Source organism: Rhincodon typus, chromosome 24 (assembly GCF_021869965.1).
Source record: "Rhincodon typus isolate 14 chromosome 24, sRhiTyp1.1, whole genome shotgun sequence".
Classification (NCBI taxonomy): Eukaryota; Metazoa; Chordata; class Chondrichthyes; order Orectolobiformes; family Rhincodontidae; genus Rhincodon; species Rhincodon typus.
In genome coordinates, this window is record NC_063355.1 from 23785353 (window position 1) to 23807534 (window position 22182).

The following is a 22182-nucleotide window of genomic DNA, read 5'->3' on the forward strand; positions in this document are numbered from 1 at the left end:
CAGTCTTTGGTATGATGAGATTTTCTGAAATGTTAAACATTGGGAACAAAGAATCAAATAGTAACTAAAGTAAAGGCTCAAAATTTTCACACTTGTTTTGAAATTCCTCGATAGCCTCCCCATGCTCTGTTTTGGTATCCTCCCCCAACTTTTAGCAGCTGTGATTTTAATCATTTCATCATTGCTTGTGGAACTCCATTCATATCTCTCTCCCTCTTTACCACTTTTTTCTCTCTTAAGCCACTCCTTAAAAGCTTCCTCATTGACAAAGCTCACGTATGTAGCTTATTGTTATATTTTCTTTGATAAAATTCATCAGATGTGCCTTGGGGCATTTTCCCAGAGGCAGAATCTTTCCCTCCCAGGAAACAGCAGGGAAAGTAGTCAGATATTTCAGTTGTGTCTGTTGCAGCCATCAGCAGAAGATTCTGCTCCATCTAAAAGGTGTTATTTTAATGCGAGCTGTTTGCATTAATGTGATTATCAATAAAATCCAGCGCTGTTGCTTGTAGCTCACAACCATTTTAAATTTCACTTTAGCCCTCTGGGGTAGAATCCCAAAAATTCCCAACCCTGCAAGTAAAAAGATTTCTCCACATCATGGTATAAATGGCATTCCCCTTATTTTTAAATTGTGCCCCCTAGTTATAGACATGTATCTTGTCTATTCCTTTAAGTATTTTGCAAGGTTCAATGAGATCACCTCTCATTCTTCAAAGCTATAGAGAATACAGGCCCAGTTTGTCCATTTCAGATGGAGTTTAATTTGGATAAATGCAAAGTATTGCATTTTGGTAAACAAGGGCAGGACTTCTGCAATTAATGGTAGAACTCTGGCAAGTGTTGTAGAACAGAGAGACCCAGGATCCAGGTGCATAATTCTTTGAAATTTGCATCATAGGAAGTCAGAGTGGTTAAGAAGGCATTAAGCATGCTTACCTTCATTGCTCAGACCTTTGAGTTTAGGAGTTGGGATGTCATGTTGAGGTCATACAGGACATTAGTGAGGTCTCTTCTGGATTACTGTGTACAGTTCTGGTCATGGTGTCTAGAGATGTACAACACAGAAGCAGACCCTACAGTCCAACTCGTCCGTGCCGACCAGATATCCTAAATTAATCTAGTCCTATTTGCCAGCATTTGGCCCTCTAATTCCTTCCTATTCATATACCCATCCAGATGCCTTTTAAATGTTGAAATTGTACCAGCCTCCTCCACTTCCTTTGGCAGTTCATTTAATACATGCACCACCCTCTGCATGGAAACGTTGCCCCTTCGGTCCCTTTTATATCTTACCTCTCTCACCTTAAAAGTATGCCATCTAGTTTTGGACTCCCTCACTCCTGGGGAAAAGACCTTGAGTTTTCACTCTATCCATACCTCTCGTGATTTTATAAACTTCTATAAAGTCATCCCTCAGCCTCTGATGCTCCAGAGAAAATACCCCCACCTTATAGCTCAAACCCTCCAACCCTGGCAACATCCTTGTAAATCTTTTCTGAACCCTTCCAAGTTGCACAACATCATTCCTACAGCAAGGAGCCAAGAATTGAACGCACTATTGCAAAAGTGGCATACCCAATGTACTGTATAGCCACAACATGCCCTCCTAAGTCCTATACTCAATGCACTGACCAATAAAGGTAAGCATACCAAATTCCTTCTTCACTACCCTGTCTATCTGTGACTCCACTTTCACGAAACTATGAACCTGCACTCAAAGATCCCTTTGTTCAGTGATACTCCCCAGGACCTTACCATTAAGTGTACAAGTCCTACCCTAATTTGCCCTATCAAAATGCAGTGCCTCACATTTATCTAAATTAAACTCTAACTGCCACTCTCCAGCTCACTTGCTCATCTGATGAAGGTGTCGTTGTACTCTGAGGTAACCTTCTTCACTGTCCACTGTATCACCAATTTTAGTGTCATCTGCAAACTTACTAACCATACCTCCTATGGTCCCATTTCAAATCATTTATAATAAATGACAAAAAGCAGTGGACCCAGCACCGAGCCTTGCAGCACATTTCTGGTCACAGGCCTCCGGTCTGAAAACCCTCCACCACCACGCTGTGTCTCCTACCTTCGAGCCAATTTTGTATCCAAATGGCTAGTTCTCCCTGTATTCCATGTGATCTAACCTTACTAACCAGTCTACCATGCAAAACCTTGTCGAATGCCTACTGATGTCCATATCGACAGTGTCCACCGCTCTGCCTTCATCCATCTTTTTTGTCATTTCTTCAAAAAACTCAATTTAGTGAGACACAATTTCCCACGCACAAAGCCATGTTGACTATCCCTTGCCTTTCCAAATACATGTAAATCTTGTCAGAATCCATTCCAACAACTTACCCAACACTGCTGTCAGGTTCACTTGTCAGTAGTTTCTATTTGTTAAAGACTGATCTGCTCACAACCTTCCTAAGTTTATCTCACTCTGCTCTCTGACAAAATTAGTCATTTGATCAACCCTTGACTCTTACTTTCTAAAAAAAAAAAGTTGCATCCATTTCCAAAGTAGATAAATGAAATACAGTTGGTTCTGAAATAATGCGATAGTTTGGTTCTTGTGTGATCTTGCATTGTAAGAAAATCACATAATACCTGCGCCATTTAAACAAATCGGGCCAGTATCGTGTTATAGCCAATACAGGTGAGGAAAGTTTGCATTCTATAAATGGCGATCTAAATTCTTCAATTGCGTTAAACCCAATTCGTGTTGAAGAAACACATGTTTTAGCAGAACCGACTGTAGGAAGTAAGGGGGTTCTAAATTATAACTTCTAAAAGAGACAGAAAATATAAGACCGAGGCAATATTTCATAAAAAGGTCAACTGTTCCACTTATCTGCAGTTGATATGAGTTAAAATGGTAAGTTTTTTGGAGAAAAATGCCTGTAGGAATATAATTCCCAAGAGAGACAGCGTATGTGTGATATAAATGCAATGTTTAATATTGACTTTGAATCACAAGCTGTACACTGGTTTAAATTGTCCTTGATCAAATTAAAAAACAAGTTCATATTTATGATCATTTCCACAATGTGAAAATCTTCTGTAAGTATGGAATTAAATTCTGCTTGGCGTATGTTTAAAGCATTAAATAATACTATGATGTCACCATTGGCTAGTTTATCAGCTTTGCTTATATGAACTGATGAACGTGGTTATTAAATTTTGTAGGCATCGCTGTTGAAAAACAATGAAAACAAGGCTCTTTCACCAGCTACTCTACAGAAAGAACTAAATAATTTACTCAAATTTAATCCTGATTTTTCAGAAGCTGTAAGTATTTGAACTCTTAATGTGTGTGAATTAGATTCCTCTTTCTTACAACAAAACCATTTGTAATAGTTTTTAAAGTTAAAAAAGAAAATCAGCCATCATTAGTGACGCTTTATGATTCTCGTTAGCAAAGTAATGGACAGAGTAGTTTGGGCCCAGCTTCAGCCATAAATGTTGAGTGGATAGTCCATCTTGGCCTCCTGTAGAAGTCCCTAAGAACAGACTTGTTGCCTTCAGCCAATTCGATTCACTGAATGTGATATCAAGAAATGGCTGAAGGCATGCTACTACAATGGCTACGGACTTTAACAACATTCTGGCAATAGTACTGAAGACTTTTCTCCAGAACTATCTGCACCCCTCGCCAGCTGTCCTCGTACAGTTACAATACGGGCATCTATCCAGCAATGCGAAAAATTGTGCATATATGTCCTGACCAAAAGAACAAGGGCAAATCCAACCCAGCCTATTACCACCCCATCAATCTCCTCTCAGTCATCAGCAAAGTGAGGGATGGGGTTGTCAACAGCACTACTAAGCAGCACATGATCCTGCCCATTGACGCTCAGTTTGAGTTCCAGTAGAGCTGCTTACTATTGACGTGATTACAGCCTCAAGCCAACCATGAACAGAAGAACTTAATTCCAGGGATGAGGTGAGAGTGACTGCCTTTTACGCCAAAGCAATATTTAACTGTATGACATCAAGGAACTTTAGCACACTTGGAATTGGTGGGAATGGGGATGGGATGGCTTTCTGCAGGTTGGAGTCATGTTCAGCACGAAGGAAGATCATTGTGGTTTTTGGCAGTCAGTGGCCTCAGACCAAAGACGTCTGTGCAGGCATTCCTAGGCCCAACCGTCTTCAGCTGTTTCATTAATGACCTTGCTTTAATCATAAAGTCAGAGGAAGGGATGTTCGTTGATTATTGCACAATGTTCAGCCACATTTCACATCACCTCAGATATTGAAGCATTCAGTTTCCATTTATGCCAATACCTAGAAAACTTTTAAGCTTAAGTGGCAAGTAACATTCACATCCCAAAGTGCCAATGAATGATCATCTACAGCAAGTGAAAATTTACCATCTTCCATGGACATTTAGTAACCTTCAAGAAGTTCAACACCTCTCAGAAAAAAGCTTGCTTGGCATCCCATCCATCATCTTTTACTGCTCACTCCCTTCACCACTGACGTGCAGCGGTGGCAGTGTGCACCATTTACAAGGTGAAGTGGAGCAACTCTTGATGCCTATGTAACACCATTTTCCAAACCCACAACCTCTACAGCTTAGGACCAAGGAAGCAGATGCATAAGGATATCACCACCTCCAAATCACATACCATTCTAACTTGGAACTACAGTTAGATTGCGATCAGTCAAATTCTGATAACTCAAAACTCCATTTTCTGAAGAAGTGTCCCGACCCAAAACGTCAGCTTTCCTGCTCCTCTGATGCTGCCTAGTCTGCTGTGTTCCTCCAGCTCCACACTATGTTAACTCAAAACTCCAGTTGTGGCAAAATTGTCAGCCGTTCCAGCTGGCAGAATAGGAAGTCCAAGAGCTAGGTGTTTGTAATAAGCTGAAGTTCCAGTCTGATAACTCTGGCTTAGCCGAGCTGTTGCATGCTTGTCATATGACTGAGCCAGACAACCAGAGTGAAGTTTAATTAAACCTGTGAGAAAGTTTGAAGTACTGTCAATTGGAAATGAAGTGAAGTTGATGTAGCAAAACCAAAAAGCGACTATCGCTAAAGAATGGGCGAATTAACGATAGAGTTTGTCAGCCATTGTGAAGTTAAAGGTGAACACCTTGGAACAGTTTGACATGTAGGCATTCTGTCCAAGGAAGAGGGTGAGAATGGCTGCCTGTCCTAATGTTTCATAGGTCTGCTAAGGTGTTGCAAAGCAGCTGGAGCACAGCGTTCGCAATTCTGCAATAAATGGAAGTAGTCCTAGGAAAGAGGCTGGATCACAACAGGTTCACCTGCAGATATAGATGACTGAACCAATTCAAAGCAAGGCATGGAGTCATCTTCCAAGTGGTAAGCGTTAAGGATGTGGCAGTTGTTGTTCATGTTTTGGACACTTCGAATGGTTTCTATGTGAACTCGTTTTACTTGGGAACTATACTTGTGAGACGAGCAAAAGAGTCAGAGTTGACTTACAATTCAGTTATTCACAAAATACCCTGAAGAGTCAAAAGGGGCCATACGGCCTCAATACTCTTAAAACCCTGCTCTTACGTGATTAAACTCACGATTTTTACATTAATTACTTTACCACTCCCAACATTAAGTCTCTGTCGTAATACTTATTTAAACTACAGCTGGCAACCATACTAGGACCAGGAACTATCAATGCAGTTAAAACCTGGCCAGGCCATGCAATCAGCTCTGATGAACTTGGTGAAGATTGGTCATCTTTCTCTTTCCAGGCGGTTGGAGCTGTGCTGCTCGTGGAGGTCAAGTGTTTGCTGTGGGAATAACCAACAGGTGACCCTCTTATCCCTCCCTGCTATATCTTTGCAGAATGACTGGAGGCCAGAGAACAATCGATCTTCCAGGTTAAGGCCAGGATGTCCAATGGGATCCCAGGCATACATGCTCCGATGTGTCATGGGTATATCCCCCTTGGAACCCAGGGTGCCCCCGAGGCTGCTCATCTTACTCCAGAACACAAAGCAATCTCAATTTCCAGGTCAAATCTGGACTTGTCCTTGCCTTCCTTTGTCTTAAATGGATGCTTTGTGCTTGACCTGTCCTGAGAGTCCCATCAGCTCTGTCTGCTAAATCGGGCCTTCAGCTATCTGGCCATACAAACATGGCAGCAATGACAGATTATTAGCTTCAAAATAGTCTTGCCCATGTCGTAAACAAGTATATACCAAAAGGCATTTTTAACATGGATGAAACTGGAAACATTTACTGTCTTTTACCAGATTACTCTTTACACATTTTACGTTGAAACGTAATGGTGGAAAGCGAAGCAAGGAACGTGACCCTGCTGTGGTTTCTGCCAACATCGATGGCACCAAATAGCTGGTTCTCCTCTGTTGGAAAAGTCTGTGAAGACACATTGCTTTGCAAACAGCAAGTGACCACTCTTGCAGTATGATGTTAACGACGTCCCTTGGGTGTCCTTCAGTAATTTTTTTGAGGCATAGATCTGGAAAGTGGACAAAATGTAATAACAGATGATGTGCAGGCTAGGTGGATTGGCCAAGCTAAATTGCCCGTAGTGTTCAGGGGTGTGTGGGTTATAAGGGGATGGGTCTGGGTGGGATGCTCCAAGGGTCGGTGTGGACTTGTTGGGCCGAAGGGCCTGTTTCCGCACTGTAGGGATTCTATGATTCTATGAAAGGAAAATGATCATCGTCATAGACAACAGCCCCTTATACCCCAACATTGCTGACCTTGAGGGTTAAGCTGACAGTTTTGTCTCCCAATGCAAAAGCCAATGTTCTGGGGTGATTAGGAGCCTTAAAACCAACTACCAACATTACCTGACCTTTCAGCTTATCGAGGTCATCGATAAGAGCAGAAATACAACTCGAATTTTGTAGAGATAGTGTTCTTGAGGAAGAACAGTGAAAGATGGTGAGGATGCCACATTTGCCAACTGCTTCCGTAACACTAGGTTTAAATGCACTACGACTACTTGCAGAAGATGTCATAAATGAGGAACTGCAGGTGTGACCAGCTGATCCGATGATAAGGTTCTTTTCATTGCCTGTAAGAGGCCACCATGGAATTTAAAGTGAAGGCAACTATGGAAACTTGCATTGAGGTGCCTGGACAACTGAATTGACAGATGAGGACTTCATGGATGGAGTATATTCTTAAAACAAAGAGTCCAAGGCAGTTGTGATCCTAAAGGATCAGACCTGCCTGCATCCTGAGCTGAGCTATGCAATTCAGAATGTTGCACTGCAGCACAAAAATATGAAAAACATGTTTTACTGCATTATGACTTGGTGACGTATATAGCCCTAATCCAAAGACAGCTTGCCAAGCATAAGAGAATTATTGAGTTTTTCCAGAGCTAACTCAATGTTTTTCCATGCCTTTTATGGTGCAAAGTCAGCCTATTGTAAGTTGTCAACAATTTGAAAAATAGAGATTACTTTCACACATTTGCTGCATCACTGTTTTCCCTTTTTCTGACATAGGAACACGTTTGTAGGCAAAACAGGTTACATAGGAGCTTCCTTGAATCCCTGAATTTTTGGGGGTATGCATCCTGGGATTTGACCTGCTATTATTTTACTGTACGTCACTTCTCCTTCATTGTCACGGGTTCAAACTCCCGTTGGGGGCAGCTCAGTGGTTAGCACTGCTGCCTCACAGCACCTGGGTTCAATTCCACCCTCAGGTGACTGTCTGTCTGTCTGTCTGCGATTGCACATTTTTCCCATGTCAGCATGGGTTTCCTCCCGGGTGCTCTGGTTTCCTCACACAGTCCAAAGATGTGCAGGTTAGGTGGATTGGCAATGTTAGATTGTCCATAGTATCCAGAGACGCGCAAGCTGGGTGCATTAGGCATGGGAAATGTAGAGTTACAGGGATAAATTAGGAGGGTGGGTCTGGGTGGCATGCTGTTCAGAGGGTTGATGTAGACTCAATGGGCCTGCTTCCACACTAGGGATTCTATGATTCTATGAAAATCCTAGAACCCCCTTCCTTACAGCATTATGGGTGTACTTGCCTCACCCTCCATCATGGACTGAAGTGCTTCTAAAAGCCGGTTTACGATAACTTTTTAAGACCAATTAAAGATACTCTCATTCCAAGACAAATTAAAGAAAAGTAGGTAAATGATGACACAGGATTATTTAGAAATTCCATACCATTACTTTACTGATGAATGAACATGTAATATTTGATTACATTTTCCAAGTGCTGTAAATATTATTATGTTTTAATATTTCATAAATTATGGGGTGGTAATAGAATATATTTCTGTGCCTCTGAAGTAATTTGGGTTTTTAAAATCTGTTAATTTGAACTGGTTCGATAAATTTTGATCTGTGGCTGTCACATTTTAATTCAGTGACAGTCCTTGATGACCCTCTCCCTCCCTCAACAGAACCTAATTGTGTCAAAAGACAATAAATTAAATGGACCGTGTTTCTCATAAAGTACCTTGAAAATTTGTGTGCGATTTAATATGTTTTAACAAATTTATTATTTTGTATATGTATTTATGTTGTAATTCCAGCATTATTTGAGCTACCTAAACAGCCTTCGTGTACAAGACTATTTCAGTGCTATGCACAGCCTGCTTCACTATTTCGATCGGTTGATTCTTACCGGCAGTGATAGCAAAAGCAGTGGAGAGGATGGATTTGGACGAAGTTTGCGATATGCAGCTCTCAATCTCGCTGCTTTAAACTGTAGATTTGGCCATCAGTGAGTATTAGGTTTGATTATAGTTATTGAGTCCATGTTAAAGAGTCTTAAATGTGAATGTTTTTAATTCTGTAGAAATTAAGATTTCCTCTCTAAGTTAACAAAAGATTTGTAGCAGTACATAGCTGTTGGAGGCAGAGTGCAGCAATAATTAGGTGATTTTCAACAATGTCTGCAGCATCACCACCACCTCCCATCAATTTCAAACTTCCCTTTTAGTTGTAGCCCAGAAACATTGCTGAAGCAGGCATGTTGAATGCTTGAAGTATTCCCAATTATGTCTGTAACAGGAGCAAAATGATTGTGCTAGAGGTGACCCGTATAACTTTTGCTGAACCACGAGAGAAATTGATGGCACTCTAAACAAAAATGCGTTTTTTATTAACATTGGCATGGCTATTTTTAAATGACAATACAAATATGTGGGTTTTAACAGCAAGGGATCCCAGGAGTTAATTAACATTGGAGAACCACTTTCCAAGGTCTTTCCCTAATATATTTAGGACATTTAGACTATAGCTAATGCTACTACATAGCTTTCTGATGATCTGACTTTGGTATCTTTGTATATGCAGGGAGCAGGCCCAGTTTGCTCTACAGGAAGCTATTCGTATTGCACAAGAATCCAGTGATCATGTTTGTTTACAGCACTGCCTGGTAAGGAGTCTTAGTTTAGTCTCCACATTATTCTGTCTTTATTAGTGCATTTCTACTAATTTGATGCTCTAAAAAATAAATTTAAATATTGATGTTTGACTTTAGTCTAAGTTCATCACACCAATCATGGCTTTGTTTCTAGAGTTGGCTGTACATTCTGGAGCAAATGAAGGGATCTGATAATGCAGTTCTCGTTGAACATTCTGTGAAAAAGGCTGGACAGCTTGGCTTACCTGTGAGTAATTTTACTTTCTAGAACTAGATACTAATTAAGCATGAACAGTTATTAATTAACTTCCCTTCTGAATAATAAAATTAATAAATTCGTAAACTCCAAAAGATAATGATTTTAGAAGAATTTGCGTCTACACTTTTAAGTGAGAACTTTATTTCAGTTAACCAGGATCCATAAAACTTTCACCACTGATTATACCACCATCCAATCTATACAACCAGGTCAAATTTAATTAACTCTCAATATATCCATCACTTATTCCCTCATTCTATTAGGTCTCAGGCATTCCTTCAGACCACTTTAGGTGATAACAAAAGTTACCACAATTTTCTACTTTAACCTATAATCAGAAATGTCTTTTAAATACGTATTTGTAGTACTTTCTATAGAACAATAACATATTGACCAAATAAGAAAGCTAAAATTAAATTTGATGTTTTATTGCCATATGATCATGTAGATTTTGAATTGGACTGGCAAACACAGTTGAGAGTTCATTTTCTATCATTTAAATCTTAAGTTTAATAAATATAGTAACTGTGAAATAATAAAAACCCAATTGCTTCACGTGATGTCCTTCATAGAAGGGAATCTGCCATCCTATCTGGTCTTGCCAACATAGGCTGCAGCTATCTTTATATGCTCAGAGTTCTAGGCATTGCAAATGAATGCTGACATGGTAATGTGTACCACTTTGCATAAACAACACAAATGATGAGTCTGGTGTGTTAATATCTAACTGTTTTTATTTTGTAGTATCTGGCATCTCTGGGCATCCAATCACTCGTACAACAAAGGACCTTTTCTGGAAGGTCAGCTAACAAGTTAATGGATGCCATGAAGGACTCTGACATGTTACATTGGAAACATGGACTTTCAGAGCTTATTGATGTAAGCATAGCTCAGAAAACTGCAATTTGGAAAATGTATGGTCAAAGGTATGTAAAAGTGTGTTAACATTTTTATGAACTCAGTGCAGAATAAGTTGCATACCATTCAACCCCTAGGAGTAAAACTAAAAGTGTAAGAGTTATTCAGTTATATCTTTCATTGTTGGATAACTGGGAAGGACAAATAGTGACAAAAATAGAAATGGCTGGAAAAACTCAATAGGTCTGGCAGTATTTGCGGAGAGAAATCAACGTTAATGTTTCGGGTCCAGTGACCCTGAAAAAGTGATTTTTCTCCGCGGATACTGCCAGCCCTGCTGAGTTTTTACAGCCATTTCTGCTCTTGTTTCTGATTTCCAGTTTCTGCACTTCTTTCATTTTTTTTGTTTAGGGCTTTGTCCAATTCTGTTACTTTCTGCTAGGTTATCTCAAATAACAGAGTGATAACTTTCAAAAAGAATAAAAGCATCAGTCCCCCTATTAAGTTTCTTCTAATCATTAACTGAAATTGGGAACGAGCTCGTATACTCTGGCACAATATTCTAGCAGGTGATGTGAGGCTTACCAATGATCACGAGCAAGCAGATTTGTCAGATGGCAGAAACGGAGGCATTACAATGGAACCTGATCTCTATTCTCTTCCTTCCTTTTATGAGGTGATACTCTCGATGAGAGTTGGTGCCAAGTTTGCACCCTCGTTCTGATGTTGCTTTGTTGTATATTTCTGAATTACATGAATTAGATTTACCTACTCGATGAAACTTTCAAAAGTATTTGTCATAATTGCCAATAAATTACTATTGATGCGACTACTTAAGTCTTTTTAATCATTTCTAGTACAATGGCACTACAGCAAACACAACTTCTTCTGTATATGCACACTCTGGAGTCAGTAAATATGGATATCCATCAAAATAACACTGAAGCAATGGCTGTAGTACTTTGTCACCTGGCAGAACTTCATGCAGAACAGGTAAGTTGGCTTTGTGGATTTTTTTCACCTTTCGCCTTGCCAACTGTTTTTTTTTCCCTGCAGATCTTATTAATAAAAAATTCCATCTGATAGTACATCACCCAAGTGACCATTTTCTATGTGTCAATGTTAACAATATATTTGATCACAAGGAACTTTATAGTTGAGTCTAAAACAATGCATTGATTTGCATGCTTGAGTAGAATTTACTGGATGATAAGTAACAACTAGGCAATTTCACTTTACTTCTCCCTTGACCCAGATGTGCTGACACCAATTATAGTGCTTCTAATGCACCTCAACTGAGATTAGGTTACCATGCATAAACCAAGAGCAAAATCTCACATTTTGTCTAGCAGAATTATCTGGGATAGTTAAGTGTTTCAGCTAGCTATTTATAAGAATATTGCTTGAAGATTTTATTTACCAGAACAGTGATCTTCCTGACATGATTCCAGTTCCTAATTACAGTATAATGTCACATGGTTAGAGTAGTAATCACGTGGTGATTGCGTTTTCTTAAACTCTCAGAAGTGGGAGAATCATTGTTCTTCACGTTCCGTCTCTCAAAATTAAAATAAGCATAATGGAGTGTTATTTCCTTAACACAATCTCCAAATTAATATCTCTTCATACTTGAAAGCTGTCCATTTCCAAAATTGTGAAAAATGTTAATTCCAGTACCTTGATCCAGAATTGGGATAAAGCTGTGCAGAACGTCTGTTTTGGATGTTTAGGGGCCTACTCTGATACAGTGGTATGTTGGCCAAAAATAAATCTACAGCTGATTTCACCTCTGTCTAGTGAGATCTCAGTGCCCTTATTAGGTAGATTTAGAACTCGGTGAAATGATCCTGAACGTGTCTCATCACTGTGTGCTACCACTATTACATGTTTGAGAAACTGGAATGAAAGTCTCTATAATTAGAAAGTGTTGCATTATGAAAAACAGTTAACTTAAATTCTGTACTTCAGAATATTATTTAGGAATTTGGTAACATTTAAACTGGTCAAAAGGACTTTTTGTTTTGATTTAGCAAGTTTCATGTAAGGTTCATATGTGTTATTTGGCTAAAAGCAGTTACGTAACCAAAACATAAGAGGGAGCTATTAGAGGTAGCCATAGCCGAATGCTCTTAATAATTTGTCGCTACGCTGTCAATTCAATTCTTTCAGGCTCTGTGGACTACTAATCACTTCCAAACCAACTTGGGTTTACTACTGAAAAGTGTGTTAGTTTTATGACTCTTGGTCTTTTTATGAACAATCATAATGATTTGACTCCATGATGCGGTGATCCAGAGCTCCTAAAATAATTTCAGTGTCAAAATATCAATAACTGGGCAATTAATATAAAAAAACAGAAAATTGAATTCCCCTTTTCTTCTTCCCCTTTAATAGAAACCCTAGCAGTTGAATTGCTATTGCAATTTAATATTCTTTGCATCTTTGAATGTGATTGTTAGTTTAAATAATACACATGTTTTGAATTTGTAGGGTTATTATTCAGCTGCTTCTGAAATCCTAAAGCATTTGAAAGAACGGTTTCCTCCCCACAGCCAGCATGCAAAGGTACAGTGACAATTGTGCTAGCAGTTATTGTTTGATACAGAAGATAAATGTCATCATTTTGATTACAGTAATTTAATATTGCAACAGTTCTTCAAAACAAGTACTGTTAATTGCACTGAATTCAACAATTACTCAGTTGACCAGTTTTTGGGAAGAAGAGGTCAATGCCTCAACTGCAACTTTTACTTTGAATTAATGGAGCTGTAAATACAAAATAGACTGTTTACCTTAAGCTGCTGACAGCTGATTGGCATGTGAATTTCAGTTTCTAAAAGAAAAATCTGGCGACCGATGTCTGATGATCGTTAGGTTGCTAATGACCTATGAAGATCTCTTACTTCTGTTTCAGTATTCACGAAAGAACTGCTGTTGGATTCAGTGGGAGTAGACAGTGAGCTGGACAATCAACTGGTTTCACCAATTTGATAGGATGTAGGTTTGTCATCATGATCAGCTACATTGTTGAGTTCCTTGCGAGAGATAAAAGAACAAAGGCCATAAATGTCCTTTCAGGAAAAGAGGGAAGCTGCAAAGAGACTCTTAATAGTAGAAATGGCAGTCTAAGTCTAGAACCTGTGTGTTTGTTCTTTTAGGATGCATTTATGATTAGGAATTGGAGCTTTGACTATTTTTTTCCAGTATAACTGCATGGATTTCAGAGAGCAAACAATTGTAACCCAAATTTAGTTTGTTGTTCAGTTCCTGTTTTAGTGTATTTGACCTTCAGAAAGTTTGTGGAATTCTTTTAATTGTTTATTCACCAGACTGTTTCCAACTTACTGAAACGAATGTTGAAAATTGAAGTCTTATAATTTTGATACATATCTTGTACTGAATTTGACAAATATTAGACTGCTATATTTTTATGCTGCTTTTTTTCTGAATTACTGAAAAGATCTTGCTTGAAAATATGCCTTTGAAACGTTAAGGAAAATAAAATTGCAGCCTATGTAGTCTTCAGTAACATTTCCATAGTAATAAGATAATTTGTGGTTCTTAGCACATTGTACATTCAAGTTTTTAGGGGTGTCCTTTATAAAGACAAACTTTTGATTACATACATAAATATCAGTAGAAAACCTGAATTACTGTACGCCTACAGGAATTCTTACTAGGTTACCGAGTGTGTACAATGGAGCAAATATATTAATTCAAGTTGAAATTACTATCTTACTGGCAAAAAAACATACAGTAGCTTTGATATTGTTAATTTTCAATTTTATTTTTTTACCTATAAGCTCTGGATGCTGTTTGAGCAAAATATACAGTTTAATCGAGCAATGAGTGATGGGAAGTATCACATTGCTGACTCCCTAGTTCCTGGAATAGCAGCACTTAATGGGCCAGAAGGACTGTACAAGTAAGTATAAGGAATAGTTCTCAGCAAAAATGTTTTCAGCAAAGCAAAGTGTTGTAGAGATTTGGGACTCTCTTCTACAAAAACTGGATCAATTGTTTACTTTTAACATCTGATTGATATATTATCGTTCACCAAAGGTATTAAGAGATGTGGAGTGAAGACAGTTGTATGGAATTAGATCAGCAATCAGTCATGATTTCATTGAATTGTGAAACAAGCATTAAAACCAAATTGAATGATCTGGAGAGCCTTTCAGCTGTGAGCTTTGCTAACTTTGAATAGTTGTCTTGAATTGCAAAAACAAGCAAGGCTTAATTCTCCTTCTAAACAAAATAGTTGTCTTTATTATAAGTTCAGAGAAGCTAATGGCTAGGTTTATTGTTTTTTGTCAGTAGATGAGGTTGCATTGATGGACGTTGTTGGAAAGAAATCTGCTATATAACCATAACTCCAGTATACTTGAGGAAGGGTCACCGGACCCGAAACGTTAACTGTTTTCTCCTTCACAGATGCTGCCAGACCTGCTGAGCTTTTCCAGCAACTTTGTTTTTTTTACTCCAGTATACTTGTTTCTTTAGTTTTAATATCTCCTACATATTTGCTAATAGATTGAAAGTGTAAGTCACCATAGTTCCAGAGAACCATCAGTTGATGTCTCTCAGAAAGATATAAGTGGTGGTGAGTTTAACCTGAGGGACACCACACCTCAGGAGAGGGGCAAGGTTGAGAAGGTCGGGCCTTTCAGGTGACTTCAGCTGGTACGGAAGTTGAACTTGTACTGTGTGTGTCATTATGCGTCGCAAACCAACCATATAGCCAGTTGAGCTGAGTGACCCCACCCGCGCGCCCCCCATCAAAAAAAATGAACTGGTTCTGCATTTATCTTTTGGATTCATTTATGTAATGGCACTCATTTACTTCTCCATCACATTGTCAATTTTAGTCATGTTATTATATGTTGCCTCAAATTTTATAATTGTAGCATGTTACAATTCAAAAACTCTAGTTTTCTAATTAAAATTAAGAACCACTAAATAATAATACACAAAATCGGTAAGTAGAATCTACCAATAAAAAGGGAACAGAAGTTCCATTAAGTTTCCCCTTCTCCTTACCATTGTCTCCTTCAATTCTCCAGCTCGATAGGTTTAAAAATACCATTCAGAACACAAAATGTCACTTTTTTAACTTGCCAATAAACAACTCTACTTCCAATCCTTAATGCATCTATTAAATTTCATCCTCTGATGCTCATTTTGCACGAGTGCCTGAGAGTCCTCGTATTGCCGAAGTGTCATTCTACACATTTTGGTGCGGGTATATCTTTACCTCTGACACACTCTAAAAGATGCCATGCCATATCTGTTCTAACTTCTAAACCAGCCAGTTGCTCTAATACTCCACTATCTATGAGTCTTTTCCAGACCTACCTGTCCTGAAAACCACAACTCCCTTGCCCACCTCTGATGCTTTTGTGCTGATCAAGCATGCGGTTTAGAACAGTCCTAATTTGATACGTGCCATGTTCACAACTTCCAGGCATGTATCAGTTGTTTATTTATGTAAATATAGATGTAAGCTTTTTAAACTTTGATTCGCAATGATTTAATAAATGAAAAATAAATAATCTGTTGAAAAATTTTTTTCCAGGGCAATGATTCACATTTTGTTATTGGCTGCTATTTTTTCTGTTCATCAAGCACAGTTTAAAACAATCCTAATTTACTTTGATACATGCTAGATAAGTGCCATGTTCACAATTTCCAAGCACATATCAATTGTTTACTTGTGCAAATATGTTTTTTTTTTTTCAATTTTGATTTCAAATGACTTAATAAAAGAAAAGCAAATAATCTATTGAAAAAAGAATTTTCAGGCAATGATTCACATTTTATTGGCTTTTTTTTTTACTTCAGAAACTATGACTGACTCTTGATAGCCAGATGAACAAAAAAAAGCAGTGACACCATATTTTTGTTGAAATTCTAAAATTCTTACTCTTTACTAACATTCTTAGCATTTGAATGTAGTAATTTATTATTTTTATGATCGGCAAGCAGCCCACAGGAAATGTACTACCAATACTTACTGCAATATGAATTTTCTGTTGACCATCAAATTTGATACCATATTATAAAAGATGTAAATATCTGTCCTGTTTGAAATTTCTACTACAATGTTTCTACCTGACTGCCTTACTGACTGGAAATATTTATACAAATTTTAAGTTGGATATATCTGAATTTCTTAGAAAAGAGATGAACAAACAAATTGCTCAAGCAACAGGAGAAAGCAAGACTTTGTAACATAGGTGCAGAGTTTAAAAATATAACTTATAATCTAGTCTCTCAATATATTGTAACTTTACATATATTATTGTCCTACTCCTGTGAGAGATTCCTCTATTATATTTCATTCTCAAGTTTTGAGATTTTAAACTTGAGTTTATTAGCCTCTTCAATTGGCATACAATGCTCCTGACTAATGCTCATCTGTTTGAGCCTACCCTAATGCTTTCTATCTTGCTGTACATCCTGGGTTTTAAGAAGAAAAGTAAAATTGAGTGTATAAGTAGAGGAGCATGTAATCATCAAGGCTATAAGCTTTTAAGTTTTCATTAAAAACTGGATGGAATTTTGGAATTTAATCTCCCAAAAACTGGTAAAAATCTCAATGATTTAGTATGGCGGTACCTAAATCATTGTCTTTAATCATGCATTGTGTATAACCTGGCATTATAAAATATAATAATAAAACAGCATAATGACATCATAAAAACTTGCTATATTAACTAAAATGCAGGGTGTTCTAAACTTAATTTTGATCGGTCCAGTGGTATAGGGCCTCATATATTAGCATTTATTGTTTTTCTTCCATGTTTCCCCAAAGGAAAGCACTTGTGCTGAAAGCTCAGAATCAAATCACAGAATCGTACAGACTTCTACAAAAGTTGTTGGTCCATTGTCAGAAGAAAAAATCTACAGAAATGTTGATAAAGTAAGTTGGGAATGATTACACGTATAAGTTATCCAAAATGATGATAACGCGAGGGATTGAACTTTTAGTCAGAGACAGGTTCTAGCTCCAGGTCCTGCCCTCTTGTGCTATATTTTAGATGCACTCACTGCAGTTTTGAAATGCAGAGCCAGTTAAAGGCTGGGGATTGCAGGCAAGCTCATCCAGAAATAAAGACAGCAAGGGAGAAAGCTAGATAAGTTTTGTTGATTTATTGAAATGTGTAATAGGCCATTACTGACTGCAAATCCCAGTCCATGTGGAGATAGGGCCTCCATTAAATCAATTTGTTAATTTAACTTGCTCTTCTTTGACAAAACTTGTGGTGGAAAACAGCACAATGGCTGATGATGTCAGCCACCCCCTTCCGATCCAGAAAATTTGGCCCTATGTATCGCCATTGAGTAGGCTTGAGTAATATTTTATTGTGATAATGTATTACCTTTTCGAGATTACTAAGTCTGTCCGAATGAATGATTCTCAATCTGTGGTAAAAATACAGAATGCAACTAAACTTATTATTGTTTGGTACTAGAATTTATAAGGAATAGTTTATCAGCGTTAGTCTTCAAGTTTTATTTTGAGTTTGTTTAAAATATAAAAGTGGAAGCAGTATTAACATTGTAAGTAATAACACTCTGATACAAAGCAAACACGTCTAAACAGGAGGCTTTCCAGTCAACTAATACAAAATTCTAACTGATACTAATTAAATTTGTGAAGAGAACAAACAGTGAATGATGTGGAAAATTGCTATTTTTAATGTACAATTTGAGGTTATGAGTGTACAATAAATTAGTATCAACCTGAAAGAAGCTTATTACTGAAAACCTGGTATACCAGCTACCAAGTCAAAAAACGTTGAATGATATGCAGCCACGCACCATATCACTCAATTAATATCCAAAATGAGCAAACCATTTTATCATTATCATTTTATTAATTAAGGAAAGTCAGCACAGATTATTTCAAGGCACACGGTGCCTAACTTGAGTTTTTTTGAGGTAAAGTGTTAATGCAGGTGATGCTGTGTTTGGACTTCAACAGGTGTTTGATAAAGTACAACATAGCCTTCAATTTGTTTGACACTGAGATAAAGTGACATTGGTGGGTGTGAACTTGGTTGAGTGACAGGTGAACAGTGGTTTCTGGACTGTAGGAAAAAATAAAAATTCCTCAGAGGTCATTTTGATAGCTCTTTCCACCCTAACTGCTTTACAGTTCCAAGGGGTTTATTCATCATTTACGCACAATCTTTACTGCTGTTAACAATCACAAAGAATACCCAAGCCCCTCAACTCCCAACTCTCAAAGGTGTCCCCAGATCATATAAATAGGGGTACCTTACTTCTACAGGATACCCTAACTATCTAAATGAATCCACAAAGCTTGGATTTGCTCTTAGCTGATCTAATGCACACTGGAAGTTCCATGCAATAAGGATCTCAAAATCCTACTTCAGTAGAGGCAGTTCTGACATGACAAAACATTTGGACCATACAAAAGCAATGAAATTATATGGAATCTTAGCAAATACTGATTTTTGTCTCACCTGAAGTGTTATTTAGAAAGCTTTAAAGGTAGTGCAAAAAATTATAACAAATAGTTCTATTGCACATGGGGAACTTGTCTGATAGGAATAGAGTACAGAAGTTGTGAGTGTCCTCCTTTGAAGAAAAGTTGATGGTATTCAAAATATTGTAGTTCAAGACAATAAATAGAAAAAAAGGCTTTCCCTCTGGTGGAGGTGACAAGAACCAGAGCATATGGATTTGGTTGATAGTAAGAGTCATAGAGATGTACAGCACAGAAACAGACCCTTTGGTCCAACTCTTCCATGCCAACCAGATATCTTACATTACTCTTGTCCCATTTGCCAGCATTTGGCCCATATCCTTCTAAACCCTCCCTATTCATATACCCATGCAGATGCCTTTTAAATATTGTAATTGTACCAGCCTCCACCACCCCCTCTGGCAGCGTTCAGTTCTGATTCAGAAAAGATTTACAAGGATGTTGCAAGGATTGGAGGGTTTGAGCTATAGGGAGAGGCTGAATAGACTGGGGATATTTTCCCTGGAGCATCGTAGGCTGAGGGGTGACCTCATAGAGGTTTATAAAATTATGACGGGCATGGATAGGGTGAAAAGCCAAGGTCTTTTCCCCAGGGTAATGGAGTTCAAAACTAGAGGGCATTGGTTTAAGGTGAGAGCGGAAAGATTTAAAAAGGACCCAAGGGGCAACTTTTCATGCAGAGGAGAAAAGACATGTATACAGTGCAAGTGATTGGGATGTGGAATGCACTATTCAAGATGGTGGAGGCTGAATCAATTTTAACTTTTAAAAGAGAATACCATAGGTAACAAAAGATTTTGAAAAATTGCAGGGCAAGAGCCAGAAGTGGGATGGACTAAACTGTACTTGCAGAGAGTCAGTATGGCTTCAATAGGCTCAAAGTGTGCAGCATAGAAGGAGCCCGTTTTCTTTGTGGGCCATTATAGCTCAGCCAAGCAGGTTCTCACCTATCTTCTATGCAAAAGTATTTTTGACGGGACCAAAAAATATGAATTTGGTTTGACTTGAAGCTTCCTAATTTAATGCACTGTAACCAGTTGTAGTATCTCAGCTGCTATTCTGAAGAATGAAATTTACTACATACAAGGCATTATACATGAAGTTCTCTTGAAATGTGTTTTGGCTTCTCACTGCATTAAACATTTGAGCCCTGGGGACTACTAGTCTGGACAAGATTGATTTAGGATTTTGCTATGAACATCACTGACAAAATCACAGAATTTTGATGAGAATGTCAATTTGTCTGATCTTATTTCTTTCACCCAGGAAGAACTACACATCTTTGCTTTCCAATTGCAGAATTTGATTTGTTTCCTACATGATTCCAGCATTTTTTGTCTTGACAACTCTTATCTAGAAGTCCAATCCATGTGTTCCTCAGTCTTTGTGTCAAGAGGAATTCCCTGATTTCTGTCGGACTGCTTTCTTATTCTAATTCATTTAGTTATTTAAACACTAGAATACATACACATTCAGTTGTAGTAATGCAGGTTCAAGTCTGTATTGAGACATAATACCTCAGAATCCAATATGTTTACTCAGGTCTTTATTGACATCATACCTCATAATGCAACATTCACACTTCACAATTCCAGTGTGAGTGCAGACTTACTTCTTATGCTAATTATAGCTTTGAATTCTGCATTACAGTACCATACCAACCATAGCACCAATAAATCATAGTATATCAACGATACGTACGTTTGAGACAGAATAACATGATCACAAAAATAGGTATTAAATCTTCTCTGTCTCTTCCAATAATTATATGTAAACCCATACTCAGCAGAAAGCTTTTTTTAAACTTATTGTGCTAGTCCTACAGACAGCCCAGGACATTGAGGAACTTGGGTAGCATGAGTTTTCATTCCTACATAATTGTTCTTGAATTTACTCCAACAGAGCTTTTTCATTTTTATTAGTTCGCTTGAGAACATTATATAGAATCAGTTGGTAAGCATTTGCCCCAAGGGATGGATGAAGCATGGCACTGAAACAGACAACTTATTTTTAAAGTTTCTGACTCAATGTCACACTAGTACATACTACATGTGATGTTGGAAGATACCAAGGCCAGGTTCTTGTATGAACCAAATTATAGTGTTATGAAAAATTATTTACCTACCTTTTGATTTGTGTGACGCAATTGTGGATACAAAGACAGCAGAACTGAAATGAGACACAAAGTAACTCAAAGGACCATCCCATAGCACAAGCAAAAGAAACATAATATTTAAGACAAAAATGGTGAATAAAAGTACTCCAGGTCAAGAGCTTTATGTGGAGACAGAGATGAAATAAATGGGCTGTAATCTAGATATAAAAATGCACCATAATGATCAACTTGCGGCATCCGTTTTAGAACTCAGAGGTTTATTGCCTGTTGCTGAACTGAAATCTATTTAGAAAAGGGGGAATACATTAATTTTAATGAAGGAAAAGGTAATTTAGAGGAAAACTGCAACATCACAGCAAGACCATGACTGACTCCATAGCACAAACCCTGCATAATTATTGAGAAATATTTCAATACTTGAAACTTAACTAGTTAGATAAAACAAAATAAATATCGCAGGACAAGTGATGCATTTCACTTGTAGTATGGGGGAGCTGATGGATACCACTTTGATCAATGGCAAGTACTTCTGAACTGTTTGTGGCCTGAGGAACTTCAGCTCAGACTTGATAGGCTGAAGTCCAAACTTCAGACATTGCTATGCATCACAGGGGAGAAGGTTGCCTGAACATTTTCTTCCCAAGGTGGTCCTGTTGTTTGCGTCTGATCCAATGGTCAGGGACAGAGTAGGAAAAGGTAGTTGCAGGAAATGAAGTAAATCATGATAGAGAGTTTGTAAAGGGACAGAAATACATTAAATGAGTGGGCAAAATATTGGCAGATGGAGTATGATGTAGGAAAATGTGAGGTTTACTTTAGCAGTAGCACTGCTGCCCCACAGCACAAGGGACATGGGTTCGATTCCAGCCTAGGGCGACTGTGTGGAGTTTGCACATTCCCCCCATGGGTTTCCTCTGGGTACTCCGGTTGCCTCCCACAGACCAAAGATGTGCAGGTTAGGTGGATTGGCTACGCTAAATTGCCCATAGTGTCTAGGGTGGGAAATGTAGGAGGTGAGTTTGGGTGGGATGCTGTTCGGAGGGTCGGTGTAGACTCAATGGGTGGAATGGCCTGCTTCCATGCTGTAG

General features: G+C 38.2%; 1 protein-coding gene across 3 annotated transcripts in view; it reads left to right on the plus strand.

Annotated features, from left to right (window-relative positions):
* The window catches only part of anapc5 (anaphase promoting complex subunit 5), a 48320-nt gene that overhangs the window by 20178 nt on the left and 5960 nt on the right, over positions 1-22182 (plus strand). For all 3 annotated transcript variants that reach the window (XM_020513516.2, XM_048611199.1, XM_048611198.1), the window contains exons 7-15: positions 3190-3291; positions 8511-8701; positions 9277-9358; positions 9501-9593; positions 10350-10531; positions 11321-11456; positions 12954-13028; positions 14267-14388; positions 17278-17385. In XM_020513516.2, the coding sequence (XP_020369105.1) occupies positions 3190-3291; positions 8511-8701; positions 9277-9358; positions 9501-9593; positions 10350-10531; positions 11321-11456; positions 12954-13028; positions 14267-14388; positions 17278-17385 (1091 nt within the window). The remainder of the gene's footprint in view (positions 1-3189; positions 3292-8510; positions 8702-9276; positions 9359-9500; positions 9594-10349; positions 10532-11320; positions 11457-12953; positions 13029-14266; positions 14389-17277; positions 17386-22182) is intronic.